Source organism: Aotus nancymaae, unplaced genomic scaffold, assembly GCF_030222135.1.
Source record: "Aotus nancymaae isolate 86718 unplaced genomic scaffold, 86718_ANA_hifiasm-v0.15.2.pri h1tg000014l, whole genome shotgun sequence".
NCBI lineage: Eukaryota > Metazoa > Chordata > Mammalia > Primates > Aotidae > Aotus > Aotus nancymaae.
This window is the reverse complement of record NW_026988425.1, coordinates 10,358,158-10,384,661: the sequence shown is the minus strand read 5'-3', so window position 1 is coordinate 10,384,661 and position 26,504 is coordinate 10,358,158. Positions and strand designations below refer to the sequence as shown.

The window sequence follows — 26,504 nt, the reverse complement described above, 5'->3', positions numbered from 1 at the left end:
TGGATGAGACCCCCCAGACCCACCTCCTCCTGCTCACCTCCAAACAGGAAGATGGAGAAAACTACAGTGAGCTACTTCCAAGAGGGGTCAATGGCAAGCCCTCTCTTCAAGAAAAACTGGGGAAGTTGCCCGATTTTGATCGTTTCCGTTGGGTCCAAAATACACATATAAACATTTCTAAATTAACAGCATTGGCAAAAACTGAAAATATTTCTCAACAAAGGAATCTGCGCCAGGCGCGGTGGCTCAGCTTGTGAATCCCAGCACTTTGGGAGGCCGAGGGGCGCGGATCGCCTGAGGTCAAGAGTTCTAGAACAGCCTGGCCAACATGATGAAACCCCCGTCTCTACAAAAATTAGCTGGGCATGGTGGCGCGTGCCTACACTCCCAACTGCTTTAGAGGCTGAGGCAGCTTGAGCCCGGGAGGCAGAGGTTGCAGTGAGCAGAGACCGCGCCACTGCACTCCAGCCTGGGCGACAGAACAAGACTGTCTCAAAAAAAAAACAAAACAACAAGGAATCTTAACACACTGTTGAGGATGTTAATTAATACCTTTAGGGGGCAGTTTGACACTATAAAATTTTTTATGATTGTGCAATATTACTTCTGGAAATTCATCTTACATAAATACTATAAAAAGTAGTATGTACCAAAACTTTTACTATACCATATAATTAAATGGGATAATTGTCTTCTGTAAAACAAATCATGGCCTGGCTACACAATGGTATGAAAAAAGACACCCATGATATATAAAGTGACAAAAAGCATCTTGTCAATCTGTGTAGTATGACACCTTTACGGTGATAAATGATTTTGTGAATGTATGTCTGGAAGCACATAACTAAATTATAACAGCAATTACCTATGGGAAATGAGACAGGGCTTTCAGGTTTTATTTTGGCCACATTATTTTGATTCTAAATTCATAATTTATTTACTAACTTAGCAATACTATTGAGTACCAAATATGTGCCAGGAGAGTGTTCTGGAAATACAGTAATAATTCAGTTAAAAAAATAAAATCTTTGGAGCTTACATTCAAGTGGGTAAAATATGCAAATATAAACAAAGGTAAACCACATGTTTAAAAGTACAAAAGAGAGCAGGGAGTACAAAATACAGCAGTGAGATGAGACAGGAATTCCCCAGTAGCTGCAGCTTTCGATAAGCCTCAGTTAAGAATGACACTTCAGGAAAGAAATGAGGAGGCTGAAGAGCCTGAATGAACATTTGGGTATGGCAAATAGCAAGTGCAAAGGCCCTAAGGCCTGACCTGTTTTGGAAGCAGGGAGGACGGCGGAAGCAGGATGAACACAGAGGTGATGGGTCACAGAAGGAAGGAGAACATTCTGGATTCAACGCTGAAAATGAATAGAAAAAAGAGAGCAAAGGCAGAGGCAGCAAGCTCAGGAGAAACAGCAATTGAGACTTCTTATGTAATCTAGATGCAAGTCATTTATCAGAAATGTTTTGCAAATATTTTCTGCCATACTACAGCTTATCTTTTTGTTCTCTTAATGGTATCTTTCAAAGAGAAGTTTTCAATTTTGATAAAGTACAAGTTATCAATTTTTCCTTCTTGGATTGTGCTTTTGGTGTTGGATCTAAGAAATCTTTGCCTAACCCAAGGGTGAACATGTTTTCCTAGTTGTCTTCTAGAAATTATAGTTTTGGGTTTTATATTTAGAACTATAATCCATTTCGATTTTAATCTTTGCATGTGTTAAGATATGGATCAATTTTTAATTTTGCATCTGATTACCCAATTATTCCAGCACCAGCTTTTCAAGACCTTTGCATCTTTGTCAAAAATCAGTTGTTCACATACATGCTGGGCTATTTCTGGACTCTATTCTGTTCCATCAGACCAACGCACAGCCAGCAGAACGGACTGATCCCAAAAACATATGAGTGAATGAATGGGGGTACTGGGTATGAAGCTCTTCTTTAGGTGTGTCCTAAAGATGAATTACTGAACAAACACTGAGCAGAAAAACTCCAGCACTGTTAAATACATAAAGAAGTTTCAGAACAATAATTAAACAATGTAAAATGAGGCAAAAAAGGGCCACCATGTAGCGTTTACATATGGGTGGTTTTGGAGAAGTGTGTAAGTAGAACAAGATAGCAGAAGGCTAAAAGAGTAATGGCGGGGCGCTACATACACAGAACAGTGACCACGGAAGTGGCTAGGCCATCTCTCCCGGGTGAGTCTTTCTCTGTGTTCCCCATGGCATTTTATTCCTACCTCTGTAATACAATCTTTTGCTCATGTTTCTGTTCCACTTTGAGCTCCTTGAAGGGAGACATTGTACCTCATTCAACTACAGTACTAAGTACAGTGCTAAAAATAAAACGGACACCAAAATAAAAGCATTGGGGAGGAGGGGAATGTTACCTCCTCAGCCCAGTTCTCCTTTCTCACTGTACGTTTGCAACAAGAGTAGCTATGAACCGCGGAGTGGAAGGGGGAAATTCATGGCCACTTTCTGAACTTAACCATGCAATTTCCTTTGCTCAAAAATTTCAACTTCACAGACTAAGGATATGTATGATTCAAATAGCATTTCCTCTATCACCCCTGCATTTAAAGTAAATAAAAATGCATTTGGTTGGGGGAAAACAATCATGGAAAAAATCTTGAATCTAGAAACAAAGAAAAATCACAGTCTGTGAAGCAAAAGGATCCCCTCAGGGCACTCAAGGAAAAAGACATCATGCAAATCTTTCCTTTTTCTCTGGGACATATGGTGAAGTATGTAAAATGGATTTGATTGGTTTTACTCAAGTATTCAGCTAAAAGACAATCTTAGCGAAACTCTTTCTGATCTCATAGCAGACATGCAAAAGTGGGCAGTATCTTGCCATCGCACAAAATGTGGGGCTTTCCTCTTCCCAGTGAGGAGAGTCTACAATCCAAGTTGGGGAGACTGGACGGAAGGAATGTGTTCTCTGCAACTATACATAAACTTATACATAAAGGGGAGGAGCCAGTCACATTTAACTGGAGTTATTTTTCTTTCCTATTATATTAAAAACGTCTAGATTATCTATGCGGGTAACAATGCGTAGTTCTGCAATCTTAAAGCAATTTTGCAACAAGGCAAAAACAAATTTAAAAAAACTAGACTACACCTAATATCCATTTTATTCAATTTTGTTCTCAACTTAGAAGGCAATGTATGACCATCAGAATATATGTACATAAAATTGGTCTGGGTACCTAAGGTGTTTAATAGAAGATTAACTAAATGTTCTATCTAGCTTCTACAACAGTTATTCCTAGACCTTAGTCATTATATCTTTTTTAAGGTACTACGACACTTTCATGAGGCACTCGTACAAAACAGGAATGAAAAAACATACATAGAGTGTCTTATCTTTACGTTGTATTAATGCCAAAGATATTGTCAGGAATTATTTTAAAGAAGCCCTTACTCATGATAGCTATTTTTAAAAATGGCACAGAGCAGTAACAGGCTGAAAAGAAAACATTTGATCGAGGGGACAAATTAAATAAATATAAGACAGCTTAACCAAGAAAGTTAGCGAATCTCCACAAATGAGGCTTTTAATAATACTTCAGTGGTAAGACATTTTAGTTTTTTTTCTTGATGGCTGAATAATTAACAACCTAAAGGAGTATTTTAAACATAATCTTTTAATTTTACAATGTAGAAAACTTCTCACATTAAGGAGAGAGCTTAGAATACTCAACCCTGAAAATGAAAAGAAGTAGCTAACTTGCCAAGTTTTAAAAAGTGCCAGTGTGGCACTACATTTTCCTGCATGCGTGCGTGTATTCACGCACATTCGCAAACGCAATACAATGTAGAAATGTCCAGTGTTTGTTTTGTTTTAAAAAGTCATCAATTCAACCTAAATTCAAGAATTACACTTTAATAGTGGCATTTTGCCAATACAGAAATGACGTATCTTGGATCAAATCATTTGAAGGAAAGTTGTTACTTAAAGGAAAGAAAATACACAAGAATCCACAAGAATAACAGTTACATTAAATGTTGAAATAAAATTTTTTTGTTTACATCTGGAATTGAGATGGCCCATCTTCACTGTTTCTGCAGAGAACTAACGGGGGAAAAGAAAATTACCTAAATACATGGAGGCATTTTTTAAGGCTAGCTATGCACAAACTCCACATTGGCATTTTTCTTGTCTTCATCTCAACTATTAGCATTAAATAGTTTAAAAATCAAACATAATTACTAATAATGAACAACTGCACACTTCATATACTATGACCATTTGATAACCAGTACAACTAACCCCAAATGCTGATTTGTCCTCAATTTATAAATAGTAAAAATAAAACAAAAAGGTCTTTCCTAGTTAACTTTCTTGAAGGTTGTTTTAACCCAATATAAAATGAAGCAAAATTATACTATGATTTAAAAAAAATGTGAAGGCAGCAATACTAGCATTTTCTGAACTATGAGTTTTAAATATTTAAAAGACTCTTGATTAATATGAATAATAAAATCTGGATGCTGCCCAAGCAAATACTATGCCAGAAAATGCTTTCCCTATGAAAATACTTATCTCATTGAAAACAACAGGATATAAAGTACAACTGAAAAACTAGGGGAGAATTCTTAAGTAAGACAATATTAATTACCTGCCAGTAGAACAGAGGGCAATTTTTTGGCCATTCATATTGTTTTTTTTACAAAACAGCTGATAAGATTCATTTAAAATTCTGTAGGATTAAGAATTTTTAACCTTTTGAAGTACCTGCCTAGGATCTCTGTTAAAACAAGGTAAGTTCCAATGACTTTATACCAAGATCCACAAATTCTTTGAAAATTAAAAAAAAAAAGTGAAATTATCAAGTTGGCCAGGCATGGTGGCTCACGCCTGTTGTAATCCCAGCACTTTGGGAGGCCACGGCAGGCAGATGGATTACTTGCAGTCAGGAGTTCAAGACCAGCCTGGCCAACATGGTGAAACCCATCTCTACTAAAAATACTAAAATTAGCCAGGCATGGTGGTGTGCACCTGTAGTACCAGCTACTCAGGAGGCTGAGGCAGGAGAATTGCTTGAACCTGGGAGGCAAAGGTTGCAGTGAGCCAGAATCATGCCACTGCACTCCAGCCTGAGCAAGAGAGACTCCATTTAAAAAAAAATATATATATATAAAATCAAGTTATATGCCCAATTCAATATTTTTCTCTCAAATAAAATAATTTACATTAGAAATACACCATGACAGGCAGCATTACATTTTAAAATCCTCTTACATTTTTATAGGCCTAAATTTCTGAGTAAAGGTAGGGCAACAAAGACCTTACCTTCCAATGAGAGAAAGGGCTACTCCAAAGTGCCAAAGAGTGTTAACACTGAATCCTATGTCAAGCATTATTTCTGATACTGATGTTTTTAAAAATATATTTTAAAGTAATCATTACTTACCACTTAGGGGAAAAATTTCTGATGTATAAAACCACCAGAACACATTGCTCTTGATTTTGGTAGCTTATGTTTGGCTGACTTGCACATGTTAAAAATTCTCAGATTTTAGTTCATGGAGTTTAATACTATATGATAATTCTTTTAGTTTCTGAAGACCTATGCTATATACTTCCTGTGAGACCTTCTAAATTATCATCCAAAAACAAATACTAAACTTACAATGTACCTCTAGCATTAAACACTTAGATCATGTACCCAACCATTCTATTTTTCTAAACTTCTAACTCGAAGCTTTGGTTTTGAGGGAAAAAGTCTGTAAGGTTCAGTTCTCTGAGATTTTTCAAAAAGTTTCCAATGAAATAAATTCCTATGTTAAAAGGCCACCTCGGCCAAGCTTCCTCCTCTGGATGCATAATGAATTGGTTTTATTTGAAGTTTTATTCTGTAAACAAAAAACTTTGGAAACTTTGGGATTTCCTGATGAAAAGCTCGGAGAAATGCATACGTAATCCTCACCCAGTGAAGCAAGACTAAATGTTCTAACCAGTCTTCTCCAATGCTGTCAATCTAAGACCATGACCGCATCTATACTTCGCAAGCATCTCTGAAGTCCTAAATCCAGTAAGATGCAGTACAGTTGGTGATGTCATTCTGAAAGATGTATGACCTTGCATGACTTTTGGCCACTGCTACGAAAAAGAGATAGTTGTGTGTGGAAAAGGGAGGATAGTGGTGGGGGTTGGGGGGAGTGTTGGGGAGCTACTGAAAATCTTCATTTGGACTTTTTTCTAAGTATAGACATGCCCCTAACAAGCACTGAAACCCAACTCCCAATGCTGATCACATCAGGAATATTAAATTACCAAATTAAAAATAATTTCCTCACCTAGCACAAGATACTATACAATATAACAAACACAGACACATGAAAAAATCAGGCAGTAGAAAATGTACAACAGCTTTGGTGTTATACAAAATAACCTCGACAAACAACTAACAGTGAAGCATAAAGTTCATGTTTTCTTACCACAGACACTCCACTGCTGATTTCTGCTTGTTTCCTTTTACGTTCTTGGTAAGGTCTGAATAGCCAAGAAAGAATGAATGTACAGTTCCCTTAGTGAGAGCTGCTAGGAGCATCATGAACTGTGCTCCACAAGACGTCACTGAAAAGTCTTGCCTGTGCACTACTGCTCTGTGGCACATTTCCTGTCAAGATCACAGCAGGTCCAAAATAAAGTGACAACTAGATTTAATAAATTAATATACATTTTGTTTAAAGATGTACAATGCACATTCTGTTTAATCCAAGGTTTTAGGGTATCAAGGAACTTCTATTTACACATATACAAATCTCAGACAGCAGTAATGTCAGAAATGCAGGGAAGAGCAGCAGAGCCTTACACCACTGCTCTCTGAATGCTGAGAACAAAAGTCAAATACATTTAACTTAAAAACAACGCTGAGAGATCACTGGGAAAAATCTCCAAGGAGAGAAGTCCACAAAAAAGGACACGAAAAGGAGAAGGTCAAGTTGCTGAGACAACCACTTTATTCTTGGGATGACTGTGGAGGTGGTGGAGATGAGCCTTGTTTGCCAGATTTCCGTTCATAGTTCACAAGTCGTTGCCCCACAAGGTATCTAGGTTGCAAAAACAAAGTGGTTACTCTCTTCTGTGAACTTACAGAGTAAAATATTCTTATGTCTTTTTTAATCTAACTCCTACTTAAAATTCGTCAATGGTTGGGTGAGTCAAAGGGAGTCATGAGTGAACACCTGTGTAAAGGCCGGCACGTCTAGCTGGGTATGGGTTTGTAGGAAGCTGCAGGAGCAGCAAAGGCTGGAAGGCTTCCAATACTGTGCAATGCAGGACATGATTCAGTCAATGGTTTAGGGGGTTCTTATAAACTCAGACACTTGGAGACCAGGGGGAATACAGTAAACTTATGCAGTGGATTTATCTGTTAAGGTTCAGATTTTATAAAACAACTTAATGAGCAGATCTAAGGAGATGGACTGAAAACAAGACCATCAGAAAGCTAGGAAAGGGCTGGGCAAGGTGGCTCACACCTGTAATCCCAGCACTTTGGGAGGCCGAGGTGGGCAGATCACCTGAGATCAGGAGTTTGAGAGCAGCCTGGCCAACGTTGTGAAACCTCATCTCTACTAAAAACACAAAAAATTAGCCAGACATGTTGGCGTGTGCCTGTAGTCCCAGCTACTAGGGAGGCTGAGACAGGAAAATTGCTTAAACCCAGGAGGTGGAGCAGTGAGCTGAGATTGCACCACTGCACTCCAGCCTGGGTGACAGAGTGTGACTCCATCTCAAGGGGGAAAAAAAAAAGGAAGAGACAAAAAGTAAAACCAGAAGCTCTTGTTACAAAAAAGGAAGGAGAAATCAAGGGACAAATCTCAGTGAAGTCTAAGGGAAGATGGCATGGCACTGAGTGTGAGTGATAGGAGGTAGGAGAAGAACATGGTTCAACAACAGAATGGCAAGTGTTATGTATGTGATGAAAGGAGAAGGCAATGGCAGAGCCTGCAGGGCTGCAGAAACAAGGCAGATGTTACTGTGGTTGGAGCGCCAGGGCTGGAGATCCTGCTCAAGGAGACAGATATCTCCAATGCCAGGGAAGGGTGACAGCTGCATAGAAGGCTCACTGAGGGGCTGCCTCACTTAATGTGAGCAGATGGCTTACAGGCTGACCCCCAGAGAACAGCAGTGACAAAGCTGGATGGCAACAAACTGTAGGTGGCTGGGCACAGTGTTAAGGGCACTCGTTTGGAGGCAGGGATATAGATCAAGGAGAATGTCCAGTAAAAGCCCCCAGAGTTGTTAAGGAGACTGAGGGAAAATGAAGCCTGCACATGATGGGCTGCCAGGGAGCTTTCCTCCATCCCCTTCCACCATTTAATCATCAGTGAAACAAGAACGATAGTCCCATGCTGCAGTGTTGTTTTAAGAAAGGGAAGTGTATGAAACCCGGCAACAAAGGCTTAGCATGTTTTAAGGGCTCACTGTGGAATTCTTACTTTTCACTATTACCTTCTCCACCTTGACTTTCATCTTTCACTTTTCTGTAAATGTACACAAGGCTACGGAAATATTTTGGCAGTTTATGTACAGTACCTTAATATGTCACTTTTTGGGCCGGGCGCAGTGGCTCACGCCTGTAATCCCAGCACTTTGGGAGGCCGAGGCGGGTGGATCACGAGGTCAAGAGATCGAGACCATCCCGGTCAACATGGTGAAACCCCGCCTCTACTAAAAATACAAAAAATTAGCTGGGCATGGTGGCGCGTGCCTGTAATCCCAGCTACTCAGGAGGCTGAGGCAGGAGAATTGCCTGAACCCAGGAGGCGGAGGTTGCGGTGAGCCAAGATCGCGCCATTGCACTCCAGCCTGGGTAACAAGAGGGAAACTCCGTCTCAAAAAAAAAAAAAAAAAAGTCACTTTTTAAAAAGTATGGAAATCTTACTGCTTCTTTATCTATAATGTCACTGTTTTATTCCTTTTCTTTTGTCTTACCTTCTTTTCTTAAAGTTAACCATTCCTTACCCCACTGTTCCCCAACTAACCAGTTTTTTTTTTTAAACTTTGAGGATTTTGTAAATGTTTAAAACAGTGAAGGGTGAGCAATATCTAATAAAATATACACAGCACTACCTGGTACATAGTAATGACCAAATATCAAGACACACAAATAATATGGTCAGCATTGTGGCAATGACAAAATAAGTAAATAAAAAGCATACAGAAACAAAGTTAACTAAATTGTCCAAGTCCAAAAAGTAACTCAATGGCAGAGAAAGATTCTGAACCCAACTCCCTCTCTTCCACCACCACTCTCTCACACACAAGCCCACCACACACACACACACACACACACACACACGTGTGCGCTCTCTCAGCACCTCCTATAGACCAAACACTATGCTAAAGAGTACATATACCTTAGCTTTCTAAAAACCAAAACAAACAAAATGCTTCAAGGCTTTGCTTTGTTAAAAACAAACAAACAAACAAACAAAAAAGTACATATACAACAGCAGACAAGACATGCCCTCACCAAAGTCTACAGTTCAACACTTTTCTGCATGAAGGAATATATCGGAAAAGAGGAAAAAGGACACTGGGCTACAGGAAAAAGCAGAAGATAAAGCATGAGAAATAAGAGGTCAATGGGAACAGACCCTGGCAAAGGCCGAGAAGGACAGGGTACAGAAAGGCAGGCGCCCAGAGTAAAGGAAGAAAAAGGCAGAAACTTCCCTGAGGGCATGTCTTGCTTGTCATTCTGTTCGCAGTAACTTACTTTTCTGCTAAAAAGTTAAGAGCTAAAAGTTGATTTTCATCATCGGAAAGACCCTTCCTCTTCTTTCAGTTGACAGTCCTTGGTACTCTGAATGTCGAAGTATATGTGTATTTTTTACTGTCAGTAAATGCTTTGGAGAAGTCTTGAACACTATAAATTTCATTCTCAAAAATATTACTCCTCAGAGTAAATAAGGTAACTCTATAATTTGTTGTGAAAAGGGGGACAAGCCCAAGTAAAAGGGGATACTGTTCATAAGGACACAGAGGCAGCAGGTGTAAACTGGGACTCTCTCAGCCAACTGAGATGGATAACAATAAACTCACTTTTTCTGCTAGACCCCATTGAAGCAGATCATTCAGCTGACACTTAGGACAGGAAAGGTCAAATATTACCCTGGGAAGGTGTTTTCCTTCGCTTTCCTCAAACTCTCACTGAGATCAAGTGACAGAGTTTTCAATGGTTTCCTCAAGACAGAGAGTCCCACAACATTTTTACGGCAACCCTCAAGCCTCTCTGTGCAACCTCAGAGGCCCTGCATAAGCAAGAGGGGCTTACGCAGGCACTGCTGGTTTGTAATGCAGGCTTATTTTTATCTAAAACTATTTAATATATCGTCAGACCAAAACATTTGAAAACTAAAAAACTATTTGGAATAGGCATTAAAAAATCTCCCGGCCAGGTGTGGTGGCTCACACGTGTAATCCCAACACTTTGGGAGGCTGAGGTGGGCGGATTATGAGGTCAGGAGATAGAGACCATCCTGGCCAACATGGTGAAACTCTATCTCTACTAAAAATGCAAAAATTAGCTGGGCGTGGTGACGCACGCCTATAATCCCAGCTACTTGGGAGGCTGAGGCAGGAGAATCGCTTGAACCCGGTAGGCAGAGGTTGCAGTGAGCCAAGATCGCACCACTACACTCCAGCCTGGTGACCGAGCAAGACTGCGTCTCAAAAACAAAACAAAACAAACAAAAAAACAAAAAAATCTCCCTCTCCAAAATAGTTTCTCCCAGTCTTTTCCAGCTCCATAAATGACAACTCCATATTCCCTCCCTGTTCTTTGGACCAATTAAGTCCTTGATTCCACTCTCCTTTACACCTTATACCCAATCTGTCAAGAAACCTTGCTAACCCCACCTCCAAGTATATCCAGAATCTGAGCACATTTCCCTCCTATGATTTGTCACATCAGACACATAAATTAAGAACTGAAAACACAAGAGATGAATAAAACACCAGACTTACTTGTCATTTTTAATATGTTCATAAAGGCGCTTAAACTGGCGGACTTGGAAGGACAAGATTGCCATCAATACCACAACCATCAGTAAAAATGGATAAATCCGCCGATGGACTAAGTTTTGCATTTCTGCAGTAACACCTAGAAAACCAAAAAAGAAAAACTTTAAGTGTATGTGAAGTAACAGTGACATGAAACATAAACACGTCCTTCCCCTGGGAAGAATGGACTAGGGCAGACAAGCTTTCTAAGCCTCAGGTCTGTTGACTTTCTACAATCTGTGTGGGTCATGAGCCCTTTCTGACACCCACCTTTCTCAGTTGTAAAACAAGGAGGCCAGGCATGGTGGCTCACGTCTCTAATCTCAGCACTTTGGGAGGCCAAGGCGGGTGGATCACTTGAGGTCAGGAGTTCTAGACCAACCTGGCCAAGATGGTAAAACCCTGTCTCTACCAAAAAATATAAAAATTAGCCAGATGTGGTGGTGTTTGCCTATAGTGCCAGCTACTCAGGAGGCTGAGGTGGGAGAATCGCTTGAACCTGGAAGGTGGAGGTTGCAGGGAGCTGAGATCGCGCTACTGCATTCCAAACTGGGCAAGAGAGTGAGACCCTGCCTCAAAAAACAAACAAACAAAAAAGGAACTGGATAAGATTACTTATCAAGTTCCATAAGCAGTGGTGTCATTTATACATTTCAACTGCATCATGGTTTAAAGAGACAAAACCAAAACCGTGCTTATATAATAAAAAACATCCTTAAACTTTTAACACACATGCATTTGTTTTTCTGTATGTAACTCATGAGTTTTAATACTTCCTTGGCAGAGGGAGTTGGGGGCTTTAAAATCAGAGCAATATTTCAAAAAAAAATCAGAAAATTAATACCCTCAGGTGGATTATTCCAAACACCACAACAGTGTGCTGTACATAAGCTCTGGAGCTGAGCTTGAATTTGAATGCTGCTCTTATCCCTTAAAAACTAGACTTTGGGGTAAGACTATCAATCTCTAAAAACCTAAATTTCTCATTTCTAAAATAGAGTTGATAAAACATATTCAAAAGCTACCCTAAGAATAACATGGAAGAATTACATAAAGCATCTAATCAGGGCAAAACAAGTACTAACATTTTTCATTTGCCACTCTTTTTCCCTTCCAAAGACTTTCCAGAAAGGCTCACAATAAATTTTTTTCATTGTATTTTTTTTTTTTTTTTGCTACTGCAAATCAACACAACAAAATTTTTAAAAATGAAAATATGAAGGACTGGTTTGGAAATCCAAATTCTTAAGTCTATGTACTATTAATGGGCAGAACATAAAAAAAGAAAATAGGGCATTCCTATTCTAGACAAAACCAGTAAATAAAGAGTCAAAATGATTTAATTTTAATAACGTATTCAACTAATAAGCAATGGGTTGGGCTTGGTGGCTCATGCCTGTAATCCCAGCACTTTGGGAGGCCAAGATAAGGTGGATCACCTGAGTTGAGAAGTTTAAGACCAGCCTGGCCAATATGGTGAAACCCCGTCTCTACCAAAAATACAAAAATTAGCTGGGCATGGTGGCGGGACATGCCTGCAGTTGCAGCTACTCAAAAGGCTGAGGCAGGGGAATTGTGTGAACCTGGGAGGTGGAGGTTGCAGAGAGCCGAGACTGTACCACTGTACTCAAGCCTGGGTGACAGAGAGAGATTCCATCTCTCAAAACAAAACAAAACAAAAGTAATAAGCAATGGGCTCTGAAATATATTTTGCATGTATATTTTAATATGGTATTTATGATACTGGGCATAGTCACAATTCAAGCCAAAAAAAAGCCTTGAAGTTTCTATTTAGAAGGAACCAGGAGGGCCTGGCGCGGTGGCTCACGCCTGTAATCCCAGCACTTTGGGAGGCCGAGGCGGGTGGATCACGAGGTCAAGAGATCGAGACCATCCTGGTCAACATGGTGAAACCCCGCCTCTACTAAAAATACAAAAAATTAGCTGGGCATGGTGGCGCGTGCCTGTAATCCCAGCTACTCAGGAGGCTGAGGCAGGAGAATTGCCTGAACCCAGGAGGCGGAGGTTGCGGTGAGCCGAGATCGCGCCATTGCACTCCAGCCTGGGTAACGAGCGAAACTCCACCTCAAAAAAAAAAAGAAGGAACCAGGAAACGATGCAGTTTGCACACTGTGGGTCCTCCGATTAACTGTTCCCTGTTTCCCATGCCACCCTGAAGACTGAGGAATACATTGCTTAGCTTCTGTCTATACAAACCTGCGTTTAGCAATTTTTTTTAAGAGACAGGGTCTTGCTCTGCTGCCTGGGCTAGACTGGAGTGGCACAATCTGTAGCCCTGAACTCCTGGGTTCAAGTGATCCTCCTGCCTGAGCCTCCAGAGCAGCTGAGATTACAGGCATGCGCCACCACCCTCAGCTAATATATTTAATTTTTTTTTTAAAGACTGGGTCTCACCATGTTGCTCAGGTTGGTCTTGAATTCCTGGACTCAAGCAACCTCCCACCTCAGCCTCCCAAGTAGCTGGGATTATAGGCACAAGCTACTGGACATGGCTAATATCTTTACCAGCTGAGAAACAATGAGGCTGTTAGAAGGCAAACCAGTAGCCAAAGGTAAAGAAGGGCAAACACAAAAAGGGCTTCCAAGGGGCTGGAAAAGTTCTATTTCTTGACCTAGTAAGGTAACATACAATTATACATGTTACACTGCAAAAAAGTTTGGTTGTGTTTTTTTTAAGCTCTTCTCTCATGGTTAAAGGGAGGAGGGGGGCATTTCTGGCAGATGGATAAGACAAAGTGTAGAGATAGGCATGGGAGAAGAGGACATGGTGTGTTTGATAAGAGGCCATTCCAAGGCTGTTTAATCAAACTCAGAGTATATGACATAGAGTGAGAAAAAAAGTAAGGTGAAACTGAAGCCCACATCAACGCAAACAAGCAGCCTTGTAAACTATGCCAAAAGGTTGGACTGTATTAAAGGCCACAGAGGGACCAATGAAAAAATGTTCACCGAAGAGGTACAGTGAGACACACTCTTTTGAAAGGTCATTGTGCCCAGTGTGAAGAAGTAATTAGTGGTAGCAGGTTCAAAGCTGGGAAACCAGATATGAAGGTGTCATAGTTAAGGTAGGAGATGAATGACTCAACAAGTCAGGAGCAAAGGCACCAGAGAGAAGAGACCAGATTCCTCAGGGAAGAATGAGACACTTGGAGACCATATGGACATGGAGAACAGAATAAGGTGACATGGATAGTCTTCAAGGTTTCTGACTTAAACATTGTTGGATGATAAAGTTTGTGACTGAGAGATGGAATTCTGGAGAAGAAAAAGATTTGGAAAGAAAAGTCTCTGCTTATAATTTTGAAAATATGCTGGGTTTAAGGAGCTATGAGGATATTTCAGTACACAATCAACAAGACAGTATATTTCCAAGTATAAACATGCTGCACATTAGCATCTCCTCTTTGAGTCTCCTTTTATGCCCAAGAATATATATTTTTAAATTAAATATAATGACACTGTTACTTAATTTTACAAGTATATGATCACAGCACTTCTAGTCAGGAGACAACAACTTGAAGGAAATCTGATCCTGCCTATTTTGGACAGCACGTACATTTCAAATTTTACCACCTGCTAGAGAAAAGAACTGTACCAAAGAGCTTTATGATCCTCTAATCTTACCCAGAGTAGTCAAATCTAAGAAAAGTGGTATTTTGAAATCACTGTTTTAGCTGGATTCATGTTTAGAAATAAAGCATATGAAGTGAGACATCCTTTTTACTGGGGGTGAAAAGAATGATCAATGTTCATAAAAGTGCTCCTTCAAGGCTCCACAACCAGCATTACATACCTAGTAAAGGAACAACACCAGAAGCTATGACATAAGGTACACACAGGGAAAGCAACAGCACAGAAATCACTGGAGCTGCCAGTTTACGAACAATATAGTGAAGGTCAATGTTCCGGATGCCATTTGCGTAAACCTGAAACATTACAAAAAACAGTTAGAACAAAGATACAAGACAAATTCCTCCAAGTTATTAGAGCAATCTCTAATGAATACATACAACTAAATCTGCCAACCCAAAAAGAGTCAAACTGTTTACTTTTTCTAAAGTCAAGGCAAATTCTGGCATACCAATATAAAGCATGGTGCCCACGAGTTTCTAAAGAAATGTATTTACCCACTAACACTCTGCAGTTAGCGCTGCTAAATGATGAAATAAGATACTAATCTAGAATAATTTATACCTACTTGCACTATACAATACCAGACGACATTCAGTGGTATTCACCGAAGACCACATAACTTGAAGTAACTTCATACATCTTATGTAAAAGACATGTAATATGTAATGTTGTATTATACAAATACTGCATTCATTTTTTCTGAGTATGACAAGAAAACACTGAAGCAGGAAAAGTTTCTGAAAAGCTTGCATAAATCAAATTTTAACAAATCAAAAAGTATTTTATTTAAAAATTTAGTGTGAAAGAATTCTATAGTGAATATAAAAAAAGAAAGTCCAAGAATTACTAGAATGTTTCCATCATCTTATCCAGAAAACTCTACAAGAGTACTGCAGAGGAAAGAATGGATGGAAATGGGAAAACCTTGGGAACAGAAATTTAGATGGCATGCAGACAGAGATGAGGCAGAAGAATGCTATTTAACCTTTTAAAGGCATGTTTCCATTCCCAAAGACACCTAGCTAACCCAAATGCATTTTAATCAATGAAGTAAGGCATCCCAGTGTTCCTCAACCATTCCCAACCATTTTACTTAAATTTACAGAGACACATACACATGCAAGATAAAATAATGAATAAGAGAACAAAATATTTAGAAGATCAATGATATTCCACAGCCTCTAGTATGAATAAACCTCATCTCCACACTCCTTTTACAAGGGCAGAGTTTAACTTGGTGACTCTAGAGTGGACTGGCCTGCATTCTGATCCTGAAGGGATATGCAGCCAGAAGCCCCCAATCCATCACACTCCCAGTGGACTTCAGAATTAGCCCATACTCTAGAGAAACACACAAACACACAGCAATTCTCTGGCTTCCCCACCTCCCACCCCTAAGAATCAAAATCTTGAGGTACAGGCACTTTTTGAATGAATTTTCTTGAGCACACTTGACTAAGAACTATTGTCTTATCTTTTCATACCTCAAAAAGAGGTGTACTTTACTGCTGGAGAACTGTAACGTCTTATTTATGCAGCACTGGCCTAAGAATAAAAGGGGTCCCCACAAGTACGTTTGCTAGATAACTAAAGTGTAAAGAAGTACCAAAATCTGTTATGTTGGCTGTTTGGGATAGAAATTTTTCTTAAATGAATTACCATACTTCCTAGTCTTATTATCGGAGTGCTAAAGCACAATCGACCTTTTCCAAGGTATTGCCACAACAAATTATCTGGCAGTTCTGTAATACAATAATAGTCTTAGGTACTATGTAGCTAGAGCAATCCAAAACAGCTCTCCTTTTGTAATCTATTTTTTCCTCTGCCTTTTCTTTTATTACCTCGAGCAATAACCTTCCCCTTACCCCTAATGTACTATTAGGCTTAGAAACATCAGTATCAAGCTTCACCAGAAAAAAGCACATATTATCATTTTGTCTCCACTATGGACAGAGTTCTAGATACTGTAAGCTACTGGTTAACCTTCAGATAAAGGATGACTTAAACATGGTTGATGAAAATTCATGGGAGTATAGAAGACCATAATATGTCACCCTAAAAATATGCCTCTCTGGCATAGGGATTGTTTTGAGCTGAAGGCAACTAAGAAAGAGTAGATGCAGGAAAACTTTCTGCCCACCCTCTATTGCCTAGAAGCAGGATATAAATGTATAAAGACAAAAGGAGCCCATCCCACCTCCCTCTACCAGTGAGGACAAAGACTACCCACTGAAGAGAGCTTCAGACCTTTCCGGGCCTCTAGATGGCACCAGAGGAATCTACACTGCCAAGTTTGACTAAGGAGAGGCATCTGCCATTTGAGAAGCAATGAGACTATTAGAAGCATTTGCCACCCCTAGAGACTCAAAGTCCTTTTCCTTTATCTTGTCACTTCTCTAAAAACTTATTGTTCTTTGTTGAAGATTAGCTGAATCTCAAAGCCACCTCCTCTTTGAAATTACTCACTCCCTGGGTACCTCCATATCTCCATGTATATATGTATATATATTTCCATGTATATACAGGAAAGGCAAGTAGCTTAAGGTCATAAATGGAGAAGAAGCAAGGTATTTCTTCAAAAACTTGGGGGTTTAATGCAAAACATTAAAAACAGCACACTGCACATATCTGTCTACAGCTTGTACTTTCCCCCCAGCTCAGAAACATGACTGGGAGCTATCACTATCAAAACAAGTAACTCTACTTCATTTTTCCAACTGCTGCATTGATAGTCCACATTTTATTTGGCCATTCTCTACCGGTGGACATCTGGATCACTTCTCATTTTTTGCCATTATAAAAAATGAATTTGCAGAAACTGCCTTGCTCATGCCTCCTGCATACATGCAGTAGATTCTCAGGTCAAACTGCTGAGTCATAATATATAAGCATTTTTAAACTTTGATGGTGCCAAAGAATTCTCTAAGGTGATAATTTCATATATGACATATGTACATTAATAAACTTTTGTTTTTCTGTTGTTAGAGTTTTATTACAGGGTTCCATTTTAACTAAAAAAACAAGGGTTGAAGAAAAAATTATTTTCCTCCCCTTCAGTGGTAAAACAAAACTGCCATCTTTAAAAAGTTATATACACTCATTAAACAAAAAGTAGAAAACTCAGCAAAGTAGGAAGAAATAAGAGGCATATCCGCCAAACATAAACACACAATTCCAGAATGTCTTTCCTAAAAATTTTTTTGATTTTCCTTACCTGTTCAATTACAGTTTTCAACCACCACTGAGGACCCATCAATGTTATAGCTGCAATGATTTTGGCATGCAGAACTCCAAGTGCCCAGTCCTAGAGTAAAAAAACCATTTAACAGATTTCTATTGTTTTTTAACAATAAACCCAGCAGATAGGCTGTATAATTTTCTTACATTATTTCACATCAAAATAGAAGTTCTACAGGATTGAAAATAATTTTACAAAAGACTAACATATACTGAAAACCCAGAGAATATTTTTTCCCCAACAGCTGAAATTCAATGTTTCCATAAAAAATCGTTCTTCTACCTTTTAAAAATCTATATGGTTTTCCCAAGAATTAGAAAAAAGTCTGGACATTAATGGAGATCTCAAAAAGCAAATAAAATAAATGCCAAGATTTTATTTCAAACTATCTTTAGGCGATTTCACTGGTTTCAACTGAGCTGATTTATGTCAAATTAAGACTGTGGAGCAAAGTTTGACCATTCTAAAGGCTTACATCTTAGATAGCATCTAGCTTGAAGCATTTGTGGTTCTACTGGGGAACTGTTACTAGGTTCCTCCTCATGGTGCAATGAACTCTTTTGGCCTGCCCACTCTCCAACTCTCCACCGGACAGTCAGAGTGAGGACTACCTCCTCCCTCCCCATCACTCCCTCTCCCAACCACCAAGTATCTATTTAAATGCAAATGAGATCATGAATGTAAATTTCCCTGCTTAACAACCCTAAAGTCCTTAGCAAGGCACACAGAACCCTTTATAACCTGGTCTCTATCTAGCTTATTTAAAAAAAGAAAGAAAGAAACCACATGTGACATTTAGACTTATTCTTACATAAAACCAACATCTTTACAGAGAAGACTGGAGTCCTTTGGGACCTATCTTAAATCCTGATCCCTCCCCAGTAATAACTACTATTAGTTTTGGGTACATACCAACCATGATTTTCCCCATGCATTTGTCTATCATATATATATCTGGGATATAGTCATCTATATCCCATAAAAAATATTTAGTATCATTTTTATACAGACTTCGCTCAGACTGTTAATTCTTGTCTTCACTGTCTACCATCTTGAGGCCAATGTTCCCATTTCTTTACTGGTTTGATTGGTTAGTCTTCTAAGGACCTTCTTCAAATGGGGTGAGAGGTTGATACACATACTGAATTCTTGAATACCCTCAAATATCAATCTTCATCCTGATTAGTGAACAGCTAAATGACTTTTTGTCTGGGTAGAAGAAGCTTGATTTTTGTCCCTTTTATCTCAGCTGTCTACAAACTCTCTAATATCTTATGATTTTCAGTGCTATAGAAAAAAGTCCAATGACAGTGTAGATTTTTTGAAGATTGTATAACCGAATAAGTGTTTTTCTCTTGAATTCAATCTTACCAAATCTGGTGAGCCCTTTCAACCTACGGAATCAGATCTTTCTTTAATTCAGTTAAGTTTTCTCCTAGTTTTGTTTCAACGCTGCCTCACATTTGCTCCTTCTGGAACCCCCATTATCAGTATGCTGTCTCCTAGATGTTTCCTCCAAAACCCTTCTCTTTCTCCTCAATTTCCTCTTCCATTTTGCTCAGTGCTTTGCATTAATAATCTTCAAGACCTCCAAGCCAAGGCCAGTGGTGACTGTCTATATCTTTTTTCACTACTAGATTTGTCTGAAATCCATGTCATACAGCTCCACAACTGCGTTTTGCTTTAGAGCTGCTGTTCGTGTGTGCGTGCGAACATACTGCACTCGGTGTCCTGTGTGTTTGCTCTTCTCTGTGGAAGCTCATGGCTCTGCAAGCAGTTCTCTGTCAAACTGGCTTCTGTTCTGACTGCTCAGCCTTAACTTCCTTTCTGTGGCTGCTGAGTCTCCTGAATATAAAGAACTTGCTATAATTTCTTCTGCAGCCTCGAAGAGACTTGGGCCTGGCTGAGAATACCCTAAAGGGCTTCAAAAGGATCTTTTACCTCTTCAGACCTTTAAAATGACCATCCAAACAGTCTCCTACTGAGGAATATGAAGAAAGCTTCCCTGCTTTTTCTACACCCTTCCAGGCTCACGGACAGAGAAGATGCAACCCACCAATTCAGCTTTCCCTCGGCCTTTTGGGAGTCCAGCAGACACCCAAATGAAATTGTTTACCCAAGGAGGTCCACGATCACTGTGATTCACACTCTCTAAAACCCCACTGCTTTGCAGTCCTTTCTCGCCAGACAAGACACACTATACTAGCTCCTCTGCTAGAATTCCAAGTGAGACCACTATCTCACAGAGCTGCAGCCACTTGCTGCAGGAAAGGCAAGTAGCTTAAAGTCATGAATGGAGAAAAAACAAAAACTTGCGAGTTCCTTCAAAAACCTGGGGGTTAAATGCAAAACATTAAGGACAGTACACTGCACATACCTGTCTATAGCTTGTGTTTTCCTCCCACTCAGAAACATGCATGGGAGTTATCGATATCAAAACAAATAACTCTACTTCATTTTTTCAACTGCTGCATTGATAGTCCACATTTTATTTGGCCATTCTCTATTGATGGACATCTGGATCACTTCTCATTTTTTGCCATTACAAAAAAAAGATGTATTTGCAGAAACAGCCTTGCTCATGCCTCCTGCATACATGCAATAGATCCTGAAACGTCAACTGCTGAGTCATAATATATAAGCATTTTTAAACTTTGATATCACTGAAGAATTCTCTAAGGTGATGATTTCACAGGCAATGCTGAGTACTATAAAGACCACCAAAAATACAAGTATAACTAGAACAAGTTGCATTTATTTCTCATTGCAACAGGAGAGTAACATGCATGGAGAACTTGGGGCCCCTCAGTAACAGTGTGCTAGAAAGGGCTTATTACAGGATTTCAGCTTGTGTTAGGAATCTGAGGGATTTAAGGAAGCAGGAATTTGTTCTGTATCAGATGCTGTTAGAAAGCAGAGCAATCTATGAATGGTTATCTTAATAAATAAATCTTATCTAGAAAATGAGGCAGAAGCTAAAACTGTAATTGGTAATGAAGCAGTAGCCAATCATGTTAGCCAGTAAAGGGGAATGTTTCGTCATTTTTGTGGTTTGAATAACGCTCATGTTCTGTGTTCAGACACGACTGCAGAGGGCCTTGCTTTTGTCTTCCTCTATCATGATCAGAGTGACGGGGTATGATGTCACGGCTGCTTTGCCCTTTTTCAGGGCTGCATATTGTATAACATTAAAAGGCAGATAGTATCTGCTTGTCTCATTTGCAGCAACACTATGCTTGATCACTGACTGGGTTAGGGTATTGTCAGCCTGACCCCTCCGCTCGTTGTGTGTTTCCCTTTGAGCCCATCAAGTAATCCATAAGGTGACACTTTGCCCCCATGCAAACAACCACTTCTACACTGCAATGATATCATAACATACCTGCAAATTTTTTTCCCCTTATGTGGTAGGGGGTCTATGGCCTCTTCCCTTGAATCTTAGCCAACATTTGTTACTTGCTTATACTCAGTAAAATGTAGTGAACAGTCATGCTATAGGGCTTCTGACATGGGATTATAAAAGATGATGCAGCTTCTTGCTTGTGGGGTCACTCATTCCTCTGAACTACAACGTAAGAAGCCCAAGTACCTTGAGGTTACTGAGCTATTAAGGAGGAGCTCCAGTCAACAGCCCCAGATAAGTAGCAACCAACAACAAGCATCAACTCTCACACTGTTAAATGATGCTACCTCCAAATGATTCCAGCCCTAACTGTCAAATCATTCCCAGCCATTGAATCTTCCCAGCTGAGGCCCCAGATATCACAGAGCAGAGACAAACCGATATGCAGTCTTAATATCTGACTCACAGACTATGAACAAAAGTAAGATGATTGTTTTAAGCCACAAAGTTGTGAGCTAACTTGTTACACAGCAACAGCAACTGAAGATCAATCAATCTTTCATCTGTTGGGGCCAACAGCCATTAACAATCCTTGTTAGAATCAATTATTTTGTTAGGTATTACAAAATAGTATTTTTCTAATCGTGTTAATTTCTCTACCTTTATTTGCTGGCATTTTTCTGTAAAAACAAGATAGCTTTCTCCTTCAATTACTGATACTATTTGACTACCCAGGAATACGGCTCTTATAGAAAGGCGTAACATATGCTTAATTAGATCCTCCTTAACTTACAATGATGTTAGGTCCTAATAAACCTATCTTAAATTGAAAACACTGTTAAGTCAAAAATGCATTTAATACATCTAACCTACAGAACATCATAGCTTAGTCCAGCCTATCTTAAATCTGCTCGGAACACTTACATTAGCCTACATTTGGGCAAAAGCTTCTAACACAAAACCTATTTTATTTTTTGCCTTGTTGTGTAACTGAGGCCTAACAAAGTCTATTTTATAATTACGTAGTGAATATCTCCTGCAATTTACTGAATACTGTACTGAAAGTGAAAAACAGAATAGCTGTATGAGTACTCAAAGTACAGTTTCTACTGAATGTATATCGCTTTTAACCATCAAAAAGTTAAAAAGTCACAAATCAAAACAGAAGTCAGGTCTGTACTTCTTTGTGTTACTCATTTCTCACCTACTGTAGTCTATGAGCCAGACAGCCTACACAGGAGGCAGTTCCCCACATACGCATGGCATGTCTCACTCCAGGTCTGCCTATAGGCGCCCTAGTGGAATATACTTCTTCATTTCCTACCCACTTCTCTGTACTCCACTAGTTAGGTTGGCTTAGATATTACCTCTTACAGAAAACCATACCTGAAACTCCGAAAGCTAGGTTAAATACCTCTCCTACACAATGCCATGGTTCCTTGTGCTTCCCCTAATCACACCACACAACACCTGTGTACCTGTCTAGCTTTCCCACCAGAGTGTAAATTCCTCAGGAAATTCTGCACTAGCCTCATTTTCATCTCGGTGATACAATACAGGGTGTGGGTACACATTAAAAGCACTTAACTAAAATTTTCTGGTAAAATGAAGTTTGTGGCATTCTCCATCTGGAAAGCAGAGAAAGGGAAATATGGCTCAAATAATTTTCATTTTCTGAAAAATCCACTGTAATACACTAAGAGAGAAAAACAAAGCTAAAAAGCCTTTGAATGACTCAAGTCAATGCCTAGCTCTTTCCCCCAAATATCTACTAAGAACTTGAGATCTTAATTCTATAATATTAAAAACCTCAGGCTCTAAATAGAATAGAAAAGTTCAATTTCTTTTTCCATGAGCTTTAAGACCTTTGCTGTGACTTACATGGTTTCCCTCGGGATGCTCTTAGGTTTTTGCTTGTTTGTCTTAAGACAGGGTCTCACTCTGTTGCCCAGGCTGGAGTGCAGTAGCATGATCTCAGCTCACTGCAACCTTGGCCTCCCAGGCGTAAGCGATCCTCCCACCTCAGCCTCTTGAGTAGCTGGAACCACAGGTCCACACCACCACAGTTGGCTAGTTTTTGGTATTTTTGGTAGAGACAGGATTTCACCATGTTGTTCAGGCTAGCCTTGAACTCCTGAGCTCAGGTGATCCACCTGCCTTGGCCTCCCAAAGTGCTGGCATTATAGGTGTGAGTCACCACACTCAGCCAGAATACTCTTTTTAATTAATCTGTGACTTTGTGAGAAAACACGCTATAATAATTCAAAAGTATTAAAGCCTCCAAGTCAAAAGGAGTAAGACTCACTCTACCACAAAGGTGAAAAAAAATCAATACCTATTAGTTTGCATTTTCAAATATTAGAGAAGCTTAAGTGAATAGTCAGTAACAATTTAATCTATAAAGTAAGCTCTTTTAAAGGAGTTGTAAGACCTACATATTTCTGAAACAAAAGATCAATTAGACAGCATTACTTAAACAATTTTGTAAGGTTCCTAAAATTAAAAATAAATAAATTAGAGTCTTTCCAAACCAGCTGCTTAAAATCACCTAAAATAATTAAGAATTCATTTTTTTTTCTTCTTCTTCTTTTTCTGAGGCAGGCTCTCACTCTGTCACATAGGCTACAGTACAGTGGCATGAACATGGCTCACTTCAGCCTCAACCTCCTGGACTCAAGCGATTCTCCCACCTCAGCCTCCCAAGTAGCTGGAACCAAAGGCATGAGCCAATTTTTTTGTAGAGACTAGATCTTGCCATGTTGCCCAGGCTGGTCTTGAACTCCTGGGTGCAAACGATCCTCCCACCTCAGCCTTCCAAAGTGCTAGGATTACAGGTGTGGGCCACATACCTGGCTAGGATTATTTTCTGATCCCAAATCCTTAATAAAATAACATGAGCAAAAGATATACATTTACCTGCCATGGATAAAAAAGAGGAGTCTGGTCCAAGGGAACCCTCAGGGGAGCAACGATGACCAGCTCAAACAGGAGCCCCAGAAGGAGAGGGACAACTCCAGCCAACAGCACCGCAACTATCAAAGTCTTCATGATCTATTAGGAAACAGGAGACTATATCACTAAAGAGGGTCTTTCTGACTGAGCCAAACTCTGTTTTCATTTTGAGGTTTAAGACCTGATGCCTAACAGAGCAACTACAGTCATCCCTCAGTATCCACAGGGACTGGTTTTAGGACCCTTGCAGATAACAAAATCTGCAGGTGCTCAAGTCTCTTATACAAAAAGCACACAGGTGGGTGGGCTGTTTTTTCTCACAATCCAATTCTCAGGTCTAGGTTTCTGTTTGTCCAAGAAAAGCCACTGACTAGCCAAGGCCCCTGCTCTAACAGTGGCCCACCCATACACAGGCTGATCTGTGAACCTTGAAGTGGACTGGTACCCAGGAAGGGCTCTGCACACTCCTAACGTAATAAAACTGATCAAACTGCCTCCCTCAAAGAACAGCATGGTCCAGCAGAATTTACTGTACTGAGAGAGAAAGAGTGTGTGTGCGTGTATGTGCACACACATGCATGCTCATGCACATGTATTAAAAAAAACATACTACTAAGTGATCCAGTAAAAATTTAATATATATATACACTTTAAAAAATACAGATGGGGTTTTGCTTTGTTGCCCAGGCTGGTCTCAAACTCCTGGGCTCAAGCAACCTTCCCATCTCCGCCTCCCAAAGTGCTGGGATTACAGGGATACGCCACTGTGTCTGGCCTGTTTTTCTTTTAAACCTCAAATACATCTAAATGTAGGACTTTGAACAAGAATGAACCAGAAAGCCACTATCTTAAAAAAATATTCCTTCTAATTCAAAAAATCAACTATTGAAACAATATAATAAGGAAATAAATGTGCAAAAAAAAATTTTTAAGAAGATGACTGGAAAAATATTCACTATTCCTAACAGACAAGATTAGTTTTTTTATTACAAAAACGTACCATGAGAGACCACTCTTTAACCTTCTGGAAGATCACTCTGCGTCCCTGAGGCATCCATGCCACCAGCACCGTCACAGCCCTTATGGTTAGCCAGCAAACATAGAGACCACAAGCAGCTGTGTAGAGCTCATGGATTTTGGCAGTCCCCGTCCAAAATGACATTAACCAACGGCCAGCAAATACTGAAAATAGAAAAGCTGATAAATGAGAATGTGGCTAGGTAAAGAGAATTGTAATCCTCATGTTGTTCTATTAGTATTTTCACATTAGAAAAAAGATACCACATTCAATATATTAATGTCTTCATCAAAAAAAAAAAAAAAAAGACAAAAACCACAACATCTGAAGAGTACACGATTATTTGATGAAATCAACCAAAACAAAGTAAGTTAAATGGAGGTGAATACTCCTGGGAAATGCGCTCTGATTTGTCATGCCAATTACTTGTTCTTTTAGGTCTAAAAAAAGCTTTTGGGAGAATAGATGTTTTTGTTGTTTTTATCACCAAATGAAACTTTCATGAAAATAACAGGACAAAAGAGGTGAATTACTTCCTTTTGTGATGTCAATACTTTTAATATTTAGGAACATTGCAAATAATTTAGAGTAACTTTCTTCCAATTGGCTCATTCATCAAGACAGAAAACTACGCTTATTTTGATAAGGAGTGGGCACAATAACATTCTAAAGTACAATAATCAAACAATACTATATTAATTTTCTTTAAAAAAAAAGAGTATCTGAATACACTGGAATGTGAAAAATGGATCTGAGAGTAGTTAAGGGAGTGCCTCATACAAAAAGTTGTTAGGAATAAACTCTACAGTGCCCGACAACAATCACTTGAGTACGATCATTTACATAATTTAGTAACTTACTTTACATTGATCACTTCTCAATAGGCTAGAGAGAACAGCAGGACCCAAATTTACAGTGTAATTTTTCCTACTGATTGCCTTCCTAATATGGCACTATAATTTTTGTATTCCTAAAAGGAGTTACAGACCTAACTGAGGTGGGAGGATTGCTGGAGCACAATAGTTCAAGGCTCCAGTAAGCTATGATCATACCACTGCCCTCGAGACTGGGGAACAGAGCAAGACTCTGTAAAACAACTACGTAAATAATCTTAATGATGCTATTAGCTGAAGGCTAGGACAAGCTCATACCTGGTAAAGTAAGGCAGATGAGGCTGGCAATCAGTAATGTTATACACATGAAGACAATCAACAGAAATATCTGCAAGGTAAAACATAAAGAGTGCATAAATAGTGAACATATGC

At 39.4% G+C, this 26,504-nt stretch overlaps 1 protein-coding gene across 1 annotated transcript in view; it reads right to left on the bottom strand.

Moving 5' to 3' along the window:
- Nucleotides 1–3,547: 3,547 nt before the first annotated feature.
- MARCHF6 (membrane associated ring-CH-type finger 6) overlaps nucleotides 3,548–26,504 on the bottom strand; it is an 82,888-nt gene continuing 59,931 nt past the window's right edge. The window contains exons 20-26 of the mRNA XM_021675374.2: nucleotides 26,391–26,460; nucleotides 25,222–25,403; nucleotides 24,186–24,320; nucleotides 17,903–17,992; nucleotides 14,849–14,981; nucleotides 10,999–11,134; nucleotides 3,548–7,076 (exon numbers count right to left, since the gene is read on the bottom strand). Of these exons, the coding sequence (XP_021531049.1) occupies nucleotides 6,986–7,076; nucleotides 10,999–11,134; nucleotides 14,849–14,981; nucleotides 17,903–17,992; nucleotides 24,186–24,320; nucleotides 25,222–25,403; nucleotides 26,391–26,460 (837 nt within the window). The 3' untranslated portion in view covers nucleotides 3,548–6,985. The remainder of the gene's footprint in view (nucleotides 7,077–10,998; nucleotides 11,135–14,848; nucleotides 14,982–17,902; nucleotides 17,993–24,185; nucleotides 24,321–25,221; nucleotides 25,404–26,390; nucleotides 26,461–26,504) is intronic.